The sequence below is a fragment of the Rhea pennata genome, chromosome 27 (assembly GCF_028389875.1).
Source record: "Rhea pennata isolate bPtePen1 chromosome 27, bPtePen1.pri, whole genome shotgun sequence".
In the NCBI taxonomy this organism is placed as follows: Eukaryota; Metazoa; Chordata; class Aves; order Rheiformes; family Rheidae; genus Rhea; species Rhea pennata.
Genome location: NC_084689.1, coordinates 5,729,409 through 5,744,101, shown reverse-complemented (window position 1 = coordinate 5,744,101; position 14,693 = coordinate 5,729,409). Strand labels below are relative to the sequence as shown.

At 48.0% G+C, this 14,693-nt stretch overlaps 1 protein-coding gene across 2 annotated transcripts in view; it reads right to left on the bottom strand.

The window, feature by feature from the left end:
- The window catches only part of ADAMTS10 (ADAM metallopeptidase with thrombospondin type 1 motif 10), a 62,745-nt gene that overhangs the window by 18,504 nt on the left and 29,548 nt on the right, over positions 1 to 14,693 (bottom strand). For both annotated transcript variants that reach the window (XM_062596291.1, XM_062596292.1), the window contains exons 8-14: positions 12,257 to 12,300; positions 10,851 to 10,956; positions 9,924 to 10,070; positions 7,922 to 8,063; positions 4,174 to 4,281; positions 996 to 1,141; positions 459 to 522 (exon numbers count right to left, since the gene is read on the bottom strand). In XM_062596291.1, the coding sequence (XP_062452275.1) occupies positions 459 to 522; positions 996 to 1,141; positions 4,174 to 4,281; positions 7,922 to 8,063; positions 9,924 to 10,070; positions 10,851 to 10,956; positions 12,257 to 12,300 (757 nt within the window). The remainder of the gene's footprint in view (positions 1 to 458; positions 523 to 995; positions 1,142 to 4,173; positions 4,282 to 7,921; positions 8,064 to 9,923; positions 10,071 to 10,850; positions 10,957 to 12,256; positions 12,301 to 14,693) is intronic.

The following is a 14,693-nucleotide window of genomic DNA, read 5'->3' as shown; positions in this document are numbered from 1 at the left end:
GTGGATATTAAAAGTATCATTTTCTGGGGCCAAACTTAGTATTCTTTTCCACGCTCTGAGTACAGCTTTGCTGAAGTGCAATTGTAGGATCCTCATGATGCCTAACTCCTAGCCTTGGGAAGTAGGTGCTAGAGCAGTGTTTGTGCAGTAAGCCTCTCTCACTTGACCGAGACTGTCCTCATGACATGCAAGATACAGTTGCTGTCATGCTCATGCTGGAAGTCTCTGATCTCTCTCTGTTTTCCTTTTTATCTTTGTGGATTCTTTCTTGATGCTGAAGCCCCACAGGTACATATCACCCACCTGCTCTCTGAAGCTTGCAGCCGGTGCGGGCATGTGCAGTCCTGCTCTGCTTCCCTCACTGTGGGATTGCTCCCGGCAGAGCACGATTTGCTTGCACTCAGCCCCAGCATTGTCCTGAGAGCCCCATGCAACACCCTGCCACCAGTGGAACTTACATCAGTGTTACAGGATCGGTAGCGCTTCCGCTCTCCCAGGCAGTACTTTCCGCCGATCGTGGGCCTGTTGAATCAGGAACAAGATAGGAGAAACAGCTCAGGGCTCTGAGCTACACTTGTTGCTGGCAACTGCCCCACACCCGCAGAAACACAGTAAGTTTTCCCAGCCCTGCTCCACTGCAAAGACAGATCCTGCCTGGAGGGGTGTAGTTCAGAAGTGCAGCCTCATAGACCTCATGAGCTCAACTGCAAGCTGCATATGGTGGGACTACCCAAGAGGCTTTGGATCTGTCCATATTCACTGCAGTGCCAGCACCAAAGGTAACAGTACCAAAAAAAAAGCACATGGGGAAAGTTTCGATGTGAATGCAGATGCTGAGACACAGTGAACTCAGTTCTCCTCAGATTCCTCCAGGGAGTGAGTGCAGTGCTGTTGAAGTACCTGGCTAACATCTTCCCCATTGATCTAAACAGTGATGCCATGCAGCCAGAAGAGGACAGGCCCATGACTAGGCGGCTGTGTGCATGTACACCTACCGCGGGCTGTCGCAGTGACGAATGGATGATGATACACCTCCTCCACATGTCCTGCTGCATTCTCCCCAGGATGACCAGGCTCCCCAGGCACCGTCCACACCCTCTGGTCGGGTGCCAAATGGTACACATTCCCTCTTGTAGCACCACTGGGGAAAGACAGAGCTTCAAAGACCCTGAGTACGTGACCTCCTCCCAGAGAACTCCCTGGCCCAGGTCATACATGGGAAAAATTTCAGGACTGGGAGCTGACTTGATCCTGTCTGGACCTACCAGGTAATGAGCAGTTGCTGTGTCACTACCTGCCCCAGGTGGAGGTGCTCATGGCCACCAGAGACCAGGCTCAGCTGCTGAACATTTCCATGTTTCCCCGGGGATTGAAGATGGAGGTGTATGGCTGGATTCTGGCTGTGAAGTCTAAAACCTGAGCTGCGCTAGCCTTGGAGCAAAGTTCCCAATGTGGAGGGCATTCACTTGCTCTGCTAGTATATTCTTCTCTGAATCACAGTCATCACCTTTTGTACATGCTCTCCACTCAGGGTTACCCGGGAGGCTCATGCAAACATGTATATGAAATATTTCCTTTGGACCTGGAAAGTGTTCTGCACCCCCTGGAGTCACAAACATTGCAAGGAGCAGGGCACTGCCAGATCCTCTGCAGTTCCTCTGGGTGTGGTGCCAAACACCATGCCTTGGGAGTTCAGGTAATTCCAGGAAGGAAGAAACCACTGTGTGCTCCTTTCAGGAGCTGATCACCCACCCTGGAGCTGCTGGCATGGCTTCTCCTGGCTCCTTTGAACCAGCCTTTTTGTGGCAGCACAGCTGGCAGGGGAAGATGGACCATGAACCTCCAAGATGCTTAGCTAAAAACCACCTTGTGTACCAGCAGGTTTGAAAAAGGTGTGATCACATGCAGGGAAGAATGGCCTTTCTGGTGTCCCAGGTTGCAGCAGCTCCAGATTCAATGGACTGACACTGCTGCTTCTGCAGGCAGGATCTGGGAGTCTGCACCAGCATCTGGAACCCTCTGCCACACATGTGGGACTCCTAAGAGCATCTGGGATCAGATCTGCCATTGCACTCCGGCTGCTAGGAGCTGTAGGAGCCAGAGCAGACCCTGGCTCACTCCCCTGCAGACGGCATGAACATACGCATCAGTTGCGTGATCAGATATGACTCAGGGGCATGTGAGGAGGCTGAGGATGAGTAATGAAAGGCCATCCACACAGTCACTGTGCTGACCACAGCCTGCATAACAAGCACTTGATAGTGGAAAAAAATAGAAGGAAAGAGAGAAAAGAAAACCAAACCAAAACACAAACTTGGCGCAGAAGGAAGCAGCAAGACTGTGAACCTGCTGTCTGAGCAGCTGGGCTGGTGTGGGACACCCCAAGGACAAGGGAAACTACCCTCAGGGCTGGCTGTCAACGTCACCTACTTTGTCTTGTCAGACTAACACAGGTGAAGCCATAATGGCTTCAGGGGAACAGCCAGGAAAGAGAAGAGAAGAGAAGAGAAGAGAAGAGAAGAGAAGAGAAGAGAAGAGAAGAGAAGAGAAGAGAAGAGAAGAAGAAAGAAAAAGAAAAAGGAGAATTTGGAAATTTGGGCGGGGAAAACAACCAGAGGGTCTACAATGTGGTGAATAGTCTTCATCGAAGAGAGCTCAGCTCAATATTCTCTCTCCCTGCTCACTGCTCTCCAGGTCACGTGGCAGAGCACAGAAACTCATCCTGTATCTCCTATCTTGCACAGCTCAAACAGTTTCTGTGACCTAGCCTTTCTCTCTGCTTTCGCCAGCTGAAAAGAGAAATGCCAGGAAAGACCTCAAAGAGCAGCTCTAGCAAACTGCGGAAGTGTGAGGGCTCATCGGGCAGCCAAGTGCATGTTCTACAGATCACCAACCATGAACTCTAGCTGGTGAAGAACCAGAAACTTAATATAAAGGTGCATTTTATCTCACTCAAGGATATCACCTAAGGATATCAAACCACTTCTAAAGCCTGAATTAATACCGAAGGACTTATTGAGGCACAGGAAAGTAGCTGGGGATTCAAAATGAGTCAATATCTTGACTAGGAATAGCTCTAATGAGTCTTGGGGGCTGTGACTACCGTTACTTCACTTTTGTTTTGATATTTGAAGACTCCTAGTTCAAAGGACAACTAGTAAGTGGGAGGAAAACCCGCATTTAAAAGTGGGAACAGTTAGGAGGAAAGACCACCAGTAGAAAAAATCCCATTGTATATGGTGATTCCCAAGCAGCAGGGAAGTTCAGTCCCAGGAGCTGTTTAATCCTTTTCAGTCTAACTTCCAGCAGAGCTAAGACGACTGTTTGCAAATAGTAATGCATTTGTCAAAGCCACTATCTTTCCTGCACATGAGCTTTCCCAGCTTCTTAAGGATTTGAAATCACTCCTGAATTTCTTGGGAATTATTTTTCTTCTAATGGAAAAACATGTCCATTTTATGGTAAACGTCCCAGCCCTGATTCTCCATTGCCCCAATTCACAGCTTGCAAAGGGGGTATGAATCACTTGGTTTTAAGTGTTTCACACTTGCCTTTTGTTGGTGCAAATAGCTGTAGGAGATGTGGAGAATGCAGAGATGTAAGCAACTGTCAAGTCAAAATTCACTTTCAAAATGACTGGTCATGAAAAATCCTACCTTCCTCTTTCAGGTGAGCATGAAAAATTAATGTTTCGTAACACCTAGCTTTTCTAGGCAGTTTTTTGTAAGTAGATCTGAAAGCGCATTACAAAAACATTGTCCCTCCTGGGGAAACCTGCAGAATGCAGTTTCTGGGGAAACTGGCAAAACCCCAAACTTATTTTCTCGGGACACCCAAAGGACCTCAGTAGACCTAAGAACAAAACGCTTGTCTAATGCATTAGCCATTGCCTGGTATTGTATTACTAGGCCTCCTAAGTGAGACCAAGAAATTCACTGGAGCAGGGACTGTAATTCAATACAGTGTGGGGCGATTGGGCTCCTTGGTGAGTCACAACCTCCCTCTCTGAGCTGATGGGAGCCCCTCCAAGCACGGAGATCCAGGAGGCAGGGAGAAGGATGGGGGGCTGGTACTCTTAAGTCAACTCCACCCTTCCCAACATGAACGAATAGTCCTGGTTATCCCTGGAAGCCCCTCACTGTTAACGCGCTACGGTGCCCTGGGCTTCCTTACCCCCTTTTCAATGGTATTGGTTTGGCATATGGTCCCCTCAGCAGCAGGGATGCTGTTGGTTATGCAGCGGTTGCTTTTACTCAGACACCATAACTCACTGCAGACTTCCTGGAAAGAGAGAGATGTTGGGGGAGAGAGGGGAAGGGAGAAAGAAAGAGACAAAGAAATGGAGCCAAGATTAGGATTCACTCATGCTAGGGGCTGCTAGGACTGGGGCAGCAGCGCACTGGTGTGCTTGAAAAGCACCAGCTGGGTTAGGACACTATTACAGAAGTGTTTTCAGCATAGGAAAAAAAAAAAACAAAAACGAGAAGAAATCTTGCAAGGTGTTCCCAGTGTCAATCAGCCCAAGGCCATTGACAGATCACCCACTCACCAGACTTAGCCCAATCATGTTTCCTGGGGACAGGGTTTTCTGAGATTTCTGAATGTCAATGAGCCAAGGCGCCAGAATTGACTCCCCAGCTACCCCATGCATCTAAACTTAGTGTTTGCGTCACACACAACTCATCTCCTCAGACATCCCAATAAGTCCCAAGTTAATCCCACTGTGCTCTGCTCCAACCCTTCTTCCCAGGGTTACAAGCTGAGGAATGTTTCTTTTTTTGGGTCTTAGCTGTTGAGGCTAAACACAAGGGCCAGTCCCTGATGGCTACCATTAGCATCTCTATGCCACTTGAGTCCAGATCCGCCTGGTCTCTGAGGAAAGCTGGGACTCCCTTGGAGTGTAAATATGGCATAAATGGTTAATGTCAAATTTGGCATCTCCTGTAATAGGAACACACTGCAGGTCATGGTTAGGCTTGTTTGTGTTCTGGTAATCTTCCACCAGCTTAACAGTCCTGAAGGGCACAGTTCTGCTGTTAGTTTTAGAGCTGCTTTACATATAATCTGAATAACACCAAAAACTGAACTAGCCCTTAAGCAGCTCCAGAGGTGGGTACTTTTGTTCTCTGCCTGTACTGGCTCTGGAGTGCAGTTTGACCCAGTGAATGAAACCAGACTGCAGACTCCAACCCTCTTTCCAGGAAGCTGTCTGAGCTGCAGACCCTGAGCTCCAGTCATCCCAGTCTCTCATAGCTCCAGCAAACAAACGGGTCCTTCAGGTGTTTCATCTCCTCTACCAGTCAATTTAAAGCCCACCCAAAAGTTAGCTCCATGACAGAGACTCTGCAAATTCATCACAGCTGCTCTGACCCTTGGAACCTGCTCTGCTACTGCATCGGCCAGTCCAGATCTCAACACCTGCAAACTGCAAAGCAACAGCTAAAAACCAGAGCTGGGTTTCTTGCCAGGCCATCATTATGCTCCTCTAGTTACTGAAATGAGCTTAGGAAAACTTCCTGCTCCTCAGAAAATGATATCTCATGACTTAAGTTATATTTGAAAGTATTAAAAAGAAACAGGTTCATATTGTCAATGGAGGAAACTGAGATTTGAGATGGGAGTCCAAATCGCCACAGCCACTTCTAACACACTTCCAGTACACCAGGAAGTGTACTGGATGCATACATCAATGCGTTGGTGGTGCATGCCAATGCCATGACATGGCCTGAAGGAGCTGGCGCACTCAAGTGCCGACACCGGTCGAGGCTAAAGCAGTGGGACCTGACAACACAGAGCTCCTGCAGGCCGCCTGCCTCCAGTTAGGTAACAGCCTGTTCATCATTCCTTCCAGATTTGTTTTAGCCTTTCAGTAAGGAATTCCTTGGCCTCGCCAACAGCCATGCTCTAAACAGAAACCAATACCCAGGCAAGATGAACTGACTCAACGACTGGGAATCCTCTGTTCGGGTACCAAGAGGGGTGAAAACACAAGCTTAGGACTTGCGTGCTTCCCCTCCACTCCTGGATTGCAACAGCAGTGTGCCACTGGCTGACTCGGCTTCAGGAAAATGCTGAGGAGTCGGCACTAAGTGCCTCTGCTCTGCAACTGGCCTCCTCCAAGATGCAAGGGGATTAGGTTCCCAACTCCTTTTCCAAAGCCCAGCTAAAACTAGTTTTAACCAGTGAAAGCAAAAAGTCTCTCCCAACTCAAAAAAGGCTCCTCCATTCTGCTCCTATAGAGCCAGTTTGACTACTAGTAAATATGAGCTGGTGTTTACTGAAAAAGAACTTCCCAGCTTCAACCTGTTACATCTGTTCATTCTGCCTTCATCCTATTCCTAAGCTGCTCTATGTTGGCATGGAAATGGAAGATACCAGAAGAGAAAGGGAAGCTCCCATCTTTGTGCCATTGCTCTGGAGTTTGTTTATATGGGGCAGGGGATGAATGGATGGATGTGCACATTAACACAGGTTTACAAACATGAGCCCTTATGCCCTTTGTGGCTCTCCCAGACCACACACAAGACAGCCTGGGCTAGAAGGGTCATCACAAGGACATCTTGTTCTCTTGTAATCCTTGTATTGTATTTGGGAAGTATCTCCTTAAGTTAAAAATTAGCTGGGAAACAGGCATGTAAACGTGGAAAGTTTCCATTCCCCTGCCTTTGGTTCAGATTAGGAGGGACACTAACTGCAAGATCGGTAGTACACAGCATCAGATAACACAACCACTTCATTCTGACTCAGATCTTTCCTGCCACTGCTGATGCTCTGGGCACAATTTGAGACTGCATCTGCCCTACTCCCAGCTGGCTCTGGGGCACTTTTCAAACTGGGGCCTAGGATCTGGGGCCCTGGGTCCATGTCATAAGACAGTATTGGACCTGTGAGAGCCAAGCTTTGTTGTTTGATCACCGATGAGCTCATGAGATCAAGAAGAGGAAAATAATTTCATTTTCTGTTTCTTAGCCAAACTAACTAGATGAAGATGCAGGATGATAAACTGATTAATATCAGATGACTTCAATGCCACTGGTGGGCTTGGATCTACATGGCTGCAAAAGAACCCAAAACCCAACCTGACGTCTTTCCTTCTTCCACAGCTTTCCACAATTTGCAGTAGGGTAAACATACATACACGTGTGTCTGTCAGACAATACAGATGCCAGTGTATCTCATTGCTGGATTTTCTGCTTTCTCTTGGGAAAGCAGATGCTTTACGTAGTTAGCCCTCAAGTGCACACACTTCCCACTCACTGTTTTGCTCATGTAATTGGCAACGTTCATTATGTTAAACACACCAAAAGGTCAGGCTGAGGTCCAGGAAGACTCTTTCCTCCTGAAACAGTCTGTCCTTTCAGTGGTTTCCAGGATTCAAGTACAAGGGTATGTCAGCATGTGATGGTAGGGGCACCTTAGGTGGGCAGCCTCAGCCAAGACACATCCACAATATATCTGCCTGCCTCACCTGGGAAGACCTCTCACTGAAAAGTTTCTCTCTCTAATTTTATGCATGCAGTGATTTGTATAATGATTTCTAGCAAGGCTTCTGAAAAATACTCTGTTAACTAACCTCCACTGACACAGCAGTCTGTATGAGGGGACTGCAACTTGACATTCAGCTACAACCCTTGTGGTCCAGCAGCAGTCAAAGTGTCAGGTGAGGCAAGAGAACTTTTCCCATAGGACTAATGTGATGGAAACTGAGCTGAGGTCAACCTTAGCAGATATGAGATGACCTCCTCTGTCCTCACACAGGGAAGCAAGGCAGAGCTCACAGGGAATGTGCAAGTGCCCTTCATTTCAAGCAGGACAGCAAAGCAATGCGGGCAGCAGAGGAATGGCCCCATGGCCCTTTGCCCTGTATAGCCCCAGTTCTCCACCCCCTTGAAACCGATAGTAAAGCAGGAAGGCTCTCTACCCCGTATTTACACTGGCGAGATTTAACTCCGTACTGGAAGCGGCACTGCTCATCTGCATCATAGGCCTGTCCCGGAGCCACCGTTGGGTAGATAAAGTCTTGCTTGGGAGGAGCGTTGTTCAGGCATAATCCCATCCCGGAGCTGGAATGAGGAGCAAGAGATGAGAATCAGAGCTGGGAAAGGTTTGTAGGAAAATGAGATGGTTGAGAACCAGCAGCAAGCAAAACTGGTCACAGCCTGGGGCTAAGCTCTCGCAAGCTGGTCTGCTATGGGAGATAATTCTATCGGCCTTTTCGGTAAGCATATTTCTAGGCATAATCAATGCTGAAAAAATGCTCTAAACTCTTTCAATCTATGTCCTCAGAGCTTTTATGTCCTCAGGGATGGATTCGGGGAAACATTTTAAGCATATGTTCATACCTAGGTAATTCTAGAAGTTCTAGTCTGAAGGTTTTGCAGGCTATTACCAATCCCTGGCTGTCCTTACAGGGCCCAAGGTCCAGCAGACAGTGCGTTGCAGCACACCGGCAGTCCTGAGCCCAGGACCCCGGCACTGCTAGCACTGGCTATGAATAGGTGAAGTGGTTGCCCTTACACTATACGGCTGCAGAGTTATGATTGAGAGCGGCTGGAGGTGCTGAGTGTGGAGGGCCCCCCGCTCTCCAAGCCCCATCCTTCTGCCTGCCAGACCTTTGTAGGAACATCCAAATTTTGCAAGAAATATGTCTTTCCCTCCCCCTTCCTTGCTGCTATAAGTTCTCCTTAAATTAATGCCCCTGTCACCACTCTCCCAGCCCCATGCCCCAAGATCTTGCACACATCACAGCACTGGCATGGAGGAAGCTCTTAGGCCCATGTTCTCATGTGGGGGTGGTGAGAACAAATTACAGAGGGACTGACATGAACTCACAATCCTCCGCCAGCCCAGCTGAGACCTCTCAGGGTTACCTGAGGACAAGGGAGCCTCTGCTAATACATTTTTCCAGGCTTGTACATGGAATGTGCTTTGCTGTGTTGTGAGTCCAGGAGTCAAAGGTCAAGAGGGACAGATTTTGCTGTGGCCAAAAATGAGCTGCTAGATCTGGAATTTCACGATAAGCCATGCTGTTCCAACCAAACCATTCTGAGATGGAGGGACACTCCAGAGACCATCAGAAAGGTTTGCTTTCATATTACAACAGCAGTGTCTCAATTTTGATCCTTGTCAGTGAAGTTTTGCTACTCAGACCTTCCTGAAACTACTCTTGTCATAATGACCTTACACACTTGCTTTTTCCAATTCTTATCCAAGATCTATCCAATCTTTCTGTTAGGTAGTGCTATGTCCTACCAAAAGCCTCACTAAAATTGATCCTGACTACTTGTTTTTTGACAGGAACCTTGTGGACTGCTTGAACTCTGGACAAGGAGCTCTCTTGGGCTACAGAGATATGACCCAGGTAAGATGACAGCATCAAAACCCTGGGGCTTAGAAGCCTAAATCTATTCTCCCAAAGCCTAAATATATTTTAAGAAAAAAAAAAAAAACTTCCTAAATTGTTTGTTCACACCTGAAAACTCTCCTCCTCAGTATGTGGGGAAGCTGTCTACACCATGCAGATCCAGAGTCTTGTCTTCAAATCCTCCTTCCCTACCATATCAACCCTTTTCTGTGATTTCTGGCTGAACTTTGGAAATATCCAAAGCCTTCAGAAGCTATTTATTTATCTGTGAAGTTCTTGGAAGAGAGGAACCTAATTAAAGGTCTCATAGCTGCAGGGTAAATAGAGTTAATATCTTTAGGGCGAGAAGCAAACCACAGGAAAGTCTGGAGGAAAGAAGGAAAGCGTATTTCTGGTTGGGACAGGATGAAGCACTGAGAGGCAAGACATAAGGTGCATGGGATGTTTGCTTTGGGCCTTTTCTTTGGCTTTGCCTACTCATCACAAGTGGCTGTGAGAGGTTGGAGATGTGTACTGGCTGAGAGATAGAGGGAAGGGCGAGGTGAGATGGATTCCTTACTCAAGGAAGCTGGTGATATAATCCCTGCTGCATGTGGACCATACAAACGGGTTGGTCTTCATGGTGATGTGAGCAGCCATGAGCTTGGCTGTTTCTTGCCCACGGGAGCCACAGCTGTTGCCGACCCCATCATGATTCATGCCAAACCTAGAAAACATTACCATGGCAATAGAAACATGATCAACTGCTGCATTTTTGACCCACCTTTTGCACTGGTGTGGATGAGCTGAAAAACCAGACAACAAGATGTTGGTGACTGGACCGCCTCCTAGAAAGGGCCTGGCAAACCACAAGTAGGTGCAAGTCTGACAGAGGGGACTAGTGCGGTCACAGAGAAACAGAAACTATTGCAGACTGGGCACAGTCTGGATGAAAGGAACAGGCCTGGCAAGGAGTCCAGTGAGGGCACATCTCTAAATTATGACATCTAAGGGCCTGATATGCAAGGACATTGTGTACTGACATAAGCAGAACATCAGATCTGGCCATTTCAGAAGGACTAAACCCCTACGGACAAACAAGTCTTCCCAAGCTCCTGAAAACTGATCCTCACTAAGTCTGTAGAGGTAGATTCAAGTGTCTCGGGGGAAAAAGTCCCTTCTGGTGGTGCTGAGTACTGTATGGTGCTAGGGGCAGGACAAATGGCAGGGTGGTGCAACAGCATGTCAACATGTCAACATCCAGCATGTCAAAAGGGAACTTTCAAGCCATGTGGCTGTAATCTAGCATAGTAAAGATCTGGGGTACAAAGGGATGTTGCTGTGCACTGACTTCGCTGGATAGACCACAAATGAAATTTCTAAATCTCTTGAGCTGCAGAATTCCTGTGTAAAAGAAATTTTATAGCTACTGCTAGCAGAAATAAATCTAGAGGAGCCCTTCCCTTGTGGTGGCCACCCATGGGAACTCTTCAGATATAGTACTCACGTGTGGCCGATCTCATGGGCAATGGTGAAGGCTGTAGCCAGGCCAATGTCCTCATTGATGCTGCAGCTTCGTTCTCGTTCGCACATCCCACCCACTGGGGCCAGGCCTAGGGAAGCCAGATAGAGCTGTCACATAGGGCCAGCACAGAGCATCTGTAGGGGACATGGGTTGCATTTGGGGACTAAATGATGTGCTTCACACTCACCAGCACTGAGCACACCCTGCCGTTAAAAATACCTTTCTTCCCATTGGCTGCTCTGGGCTTTAGGATGGACCTTGGAGTTTATGGGTAGTGAGTACATGTCAATTAACTGACTTTGCACCATGACATGCTTGGAAATGCTAAGGACAGGTCAAAATCAAACAAATTTCAGACCCAAACTCTAGGCTGTGTGTGCAGGTGGGGAGCAGGCCTTGTCACCACACTGCCACTGCTTGTGGGGCAACCAGGGGGCTATTTTGGCTGGGACTTGAGACTAGCCAATGCAAGGGCTTGGGCATCTAAACCTTGCCAGAGCACCCTGGGTAACTGAATAATCCAGAATCCATCTTGACTGTCTGCATTTGACACACAGCCACTACAATCTGAAATCCAGCTTGACTCCATCTGTAGGGTTGAAAAACACAGAAATACCCTTGGATCATTGCAGTGGTTTCCCCATACCCTCTGCATATATAGTATCCCACTAAAGCAGTCATGGGCCAGCTGTGCTCTGCTCCACAGTGCCAGGGAAGCGAGCAGGCTCCATTAAACGAAGGAGCCCAGCTACCGTGACCCATCCAGCCTCTACCTCCCTCCTAGGCACCTCGTCTGCAGCCTCATCAGGTCGGAGATCTACCAACTTCTTCTTTTTAACTGAAGTGATTCACAGCAATAATCCCTTCCTGACTGCTTAGTCTAGACCAGGGCAAGACAAATTGGGAGCTACAGCCAAAGAGAGCTGCAGGGTCTGTCTGTGTCTAGCAGTTTAAATAAAGAACTCCCTTTATAGTCATCACAAAAAAAGTCTTATTTCTCTCCACTAAGCCAGGAATACTCCACTAGGCTATGGACCAGCCTTAAATGCGAACGATTCTTAATCATCGCACTGGATCTGACCCAGGGATATAACAGTGAAGTGTTCCAAAGCCCATCCGTCCTCTGGACTGCTGCTTTTAGTGTTTACCGAAGTAGGGAGGCTCTATAGTCTAGTGGGCTGGAAACTCAGGGCCTGTTTCTGGCTCTGCTGCCACTGCTCTCGGTAGCGTTAGGCAAGCAGCTTCTCCTTAGCCTGTTTGTTAGGAAATGAGGATGGTGCAACCCTTCCTTGCCAAGCTCCTGAAGATGTGCTGGTGAGACATGACGTCTCTACCTAAGGGACAGCTTTCATCATTGCAACAGATTCTCGGAGCAAAATCCTACTTACCTAGTGTGCCACATGGTTTATTCTTGTAGATGCAAATATCATATCTGTGAGAAAAGAGAGGAAGGAGGATTATTAGGAACAACGCTTACAATTTTGGTGACTCCAAAACCTTTCACAAATTCATCTCAATATTACCCATGTGATCATGTTCAAAATACTTCAAACAGCATACATAGTTCATGTGACATTTCTGGAATGAAGAGTACAGGCCTCTAAAAATAAGATAAGTCTCTGACGTGTGTTTTAGGACATTCACTTTCGCCAGGTTGAGATTCACTGTGAGTTTTTAATGACAGTTCCTGCATATTGGGCCTTTAACCATGAGCCAGCGCTGGAAGGGATCAGAGGTTTGTTTTTTAGGTAATGCAGTAAGTCAGCAGGGAAAGGGACAATGCTATTCCAGTCTTGAAGCCTTGAAGCTGTTTGGGTAGTCAGTCTTGTTCTGCTCACTATAGTCAAGCTCGCTCCCAGGAGCCATCCACTGCTCCACTGTGAAACCCTGAAATCAGGGGTTCTGCCCCAGCAATGCAGTATTGAAGAGGACAGGGCCAGACTCTATGCAAGTGCGCAGCACTGTGAACCTGAGCCCCAAACCATGGCTAGGGCCAGGTTACAGGTGTGTCAGCACAGGGAGATACAGGGATAGAGGCTGGCTAAAGACATTTGTAAATTGAGATCCATTGCAGCAAATTATATCAGTCAAAAATGTAATTTGGACAAAAAAATTAAAAAAGAAAAAGGAAACATCATTTTGATTTGAAAGCACGTTTCATATCTTAATTCACTTCAGTTGTATTAAAATGCTAAATTGATTTTCTACATTTTTTTTCAGTTTCTTTCTTTCTTCGCTGAGAATTTTCCAAACAAATTCAATATAAGTTGATTCAGAATGGCTCTTCTCGCCTTCCTTGCCTTGACTTTCAGCCGCTGCACCAAAGAAGCAATCATTTGCACATCTTCAGCTGTGTACAAGTCAAAGCTTAATGAGGACAACAAAGTAAATCTCACCCAAACTGAAATGCAGCACCATGCCATGGGATGCAGCAGCAGCTCCAGAACAGCGCTGGAGACCAATTTGGGCCAGAGAATGAACACTGTATTTTAACTGTGGAGATGACAACAGCCATATGCCCTCCTTGCTGTCATTTGCTCGTCTTATCCAGATCCTGTCCAGTCCATGGCCTTCATCAAACATTTGGGTCTTGCTGGGAACTGATACGGGAATTGCTGGCTGAAAGGGGCAAGGTTAATACTCGGATGCATGTGGGATCTGCTGGTGGGGGGACCACTGGTAACCGGGGCTGGAGAGCTGTGTTGTGGGTGCTGAAGCTTGGTGGCAAGGTGCGCTTTCAACCTGTGTGGGAATGGGGCTCAGCCCCAAGGATGCTGGCTGTGGAGGATGTCAGCAAGGCCGCCTGTGCAGCAAATCGCTGGGTTGGACACTGGCTCATCCCGTTGGCCCCACGGGTGCAAAACCAGAGAGCAAACAAGCAGACAGCTCACAATGGGTTAAGTGTAAAATGTTCCTGGTAATGGCTCCTGTTCCTTTGGCCTCTCCTGCTCACTGGAAGTGTCCAAACCTCTCACCCCCGACAGGAAACCAAGCGAGTGAAAAACATTTGTTGCTTTGTTTCGAGCGGATTCCATTAAACCCTTCTGAGGTTCTGATTTGACACGTCTCTGCAAGAGAAAAAAGCCCACAGCTCAGCAAGATGTTATCGGGAGACGAGAATTTATTAGAGACAGGGCCGGATATGCTTGGCCTGTCCAAGGGCTGGCGCGGGACTTGGCCTCAGCAAGGCAGGACCAACGAGTTGCTTAGGGTTAGTTCAAACATCTGGTGGGAGGCCGAAGAATTCGGAGTCAGCGTCCGTGTCCCACACGTGCGGAGCGAGGGGAGGAAAAGCAGACACTGCAATCCTGGAAGGGTGAAGCCGGGGCCGAGAGGGCCTTTCGCTCGCTCCTCCTCCAGCACTGTAAAAATTTCACAAGCTCCCTGACATGAGCCAGGCTGCGTGCGTCTCCTGTGGCTGCAGGGAACTGGAGCGGGAGCGCAGTGCGCAGGGAAGCCAAAGAAATCGGCTCCCGCTTGGAGGCTCCCCTCTCTCTTGCTTTCATTTTATGACTTTCTTCCATTCCTCCAGAGGAAAAAAAAGGCACAAACAAAGCTTGCTTTTGCCATGGGCTTCTTCCCATGCCTCTGTACCCCTGCTGAAGCTGTGTTTGTGTGGGTGCCAGAGGGCTGGTGCTGATCGGAGAGATGCAGGGTGGAGCGGGGGCAGCACCTCCCAGCACTGCCTTTCAGCACCCTCTGGCCTTCCAGCCACCTCTTCTGCATGCTCCATCCTTTCAGCTATCCCTTTCCTCTCCCATATCCTTCCAGCCATCCCTTTAATCCTTCCACTGTCCCAGCTGTCCCTTTTGTATTGTCTGTCCT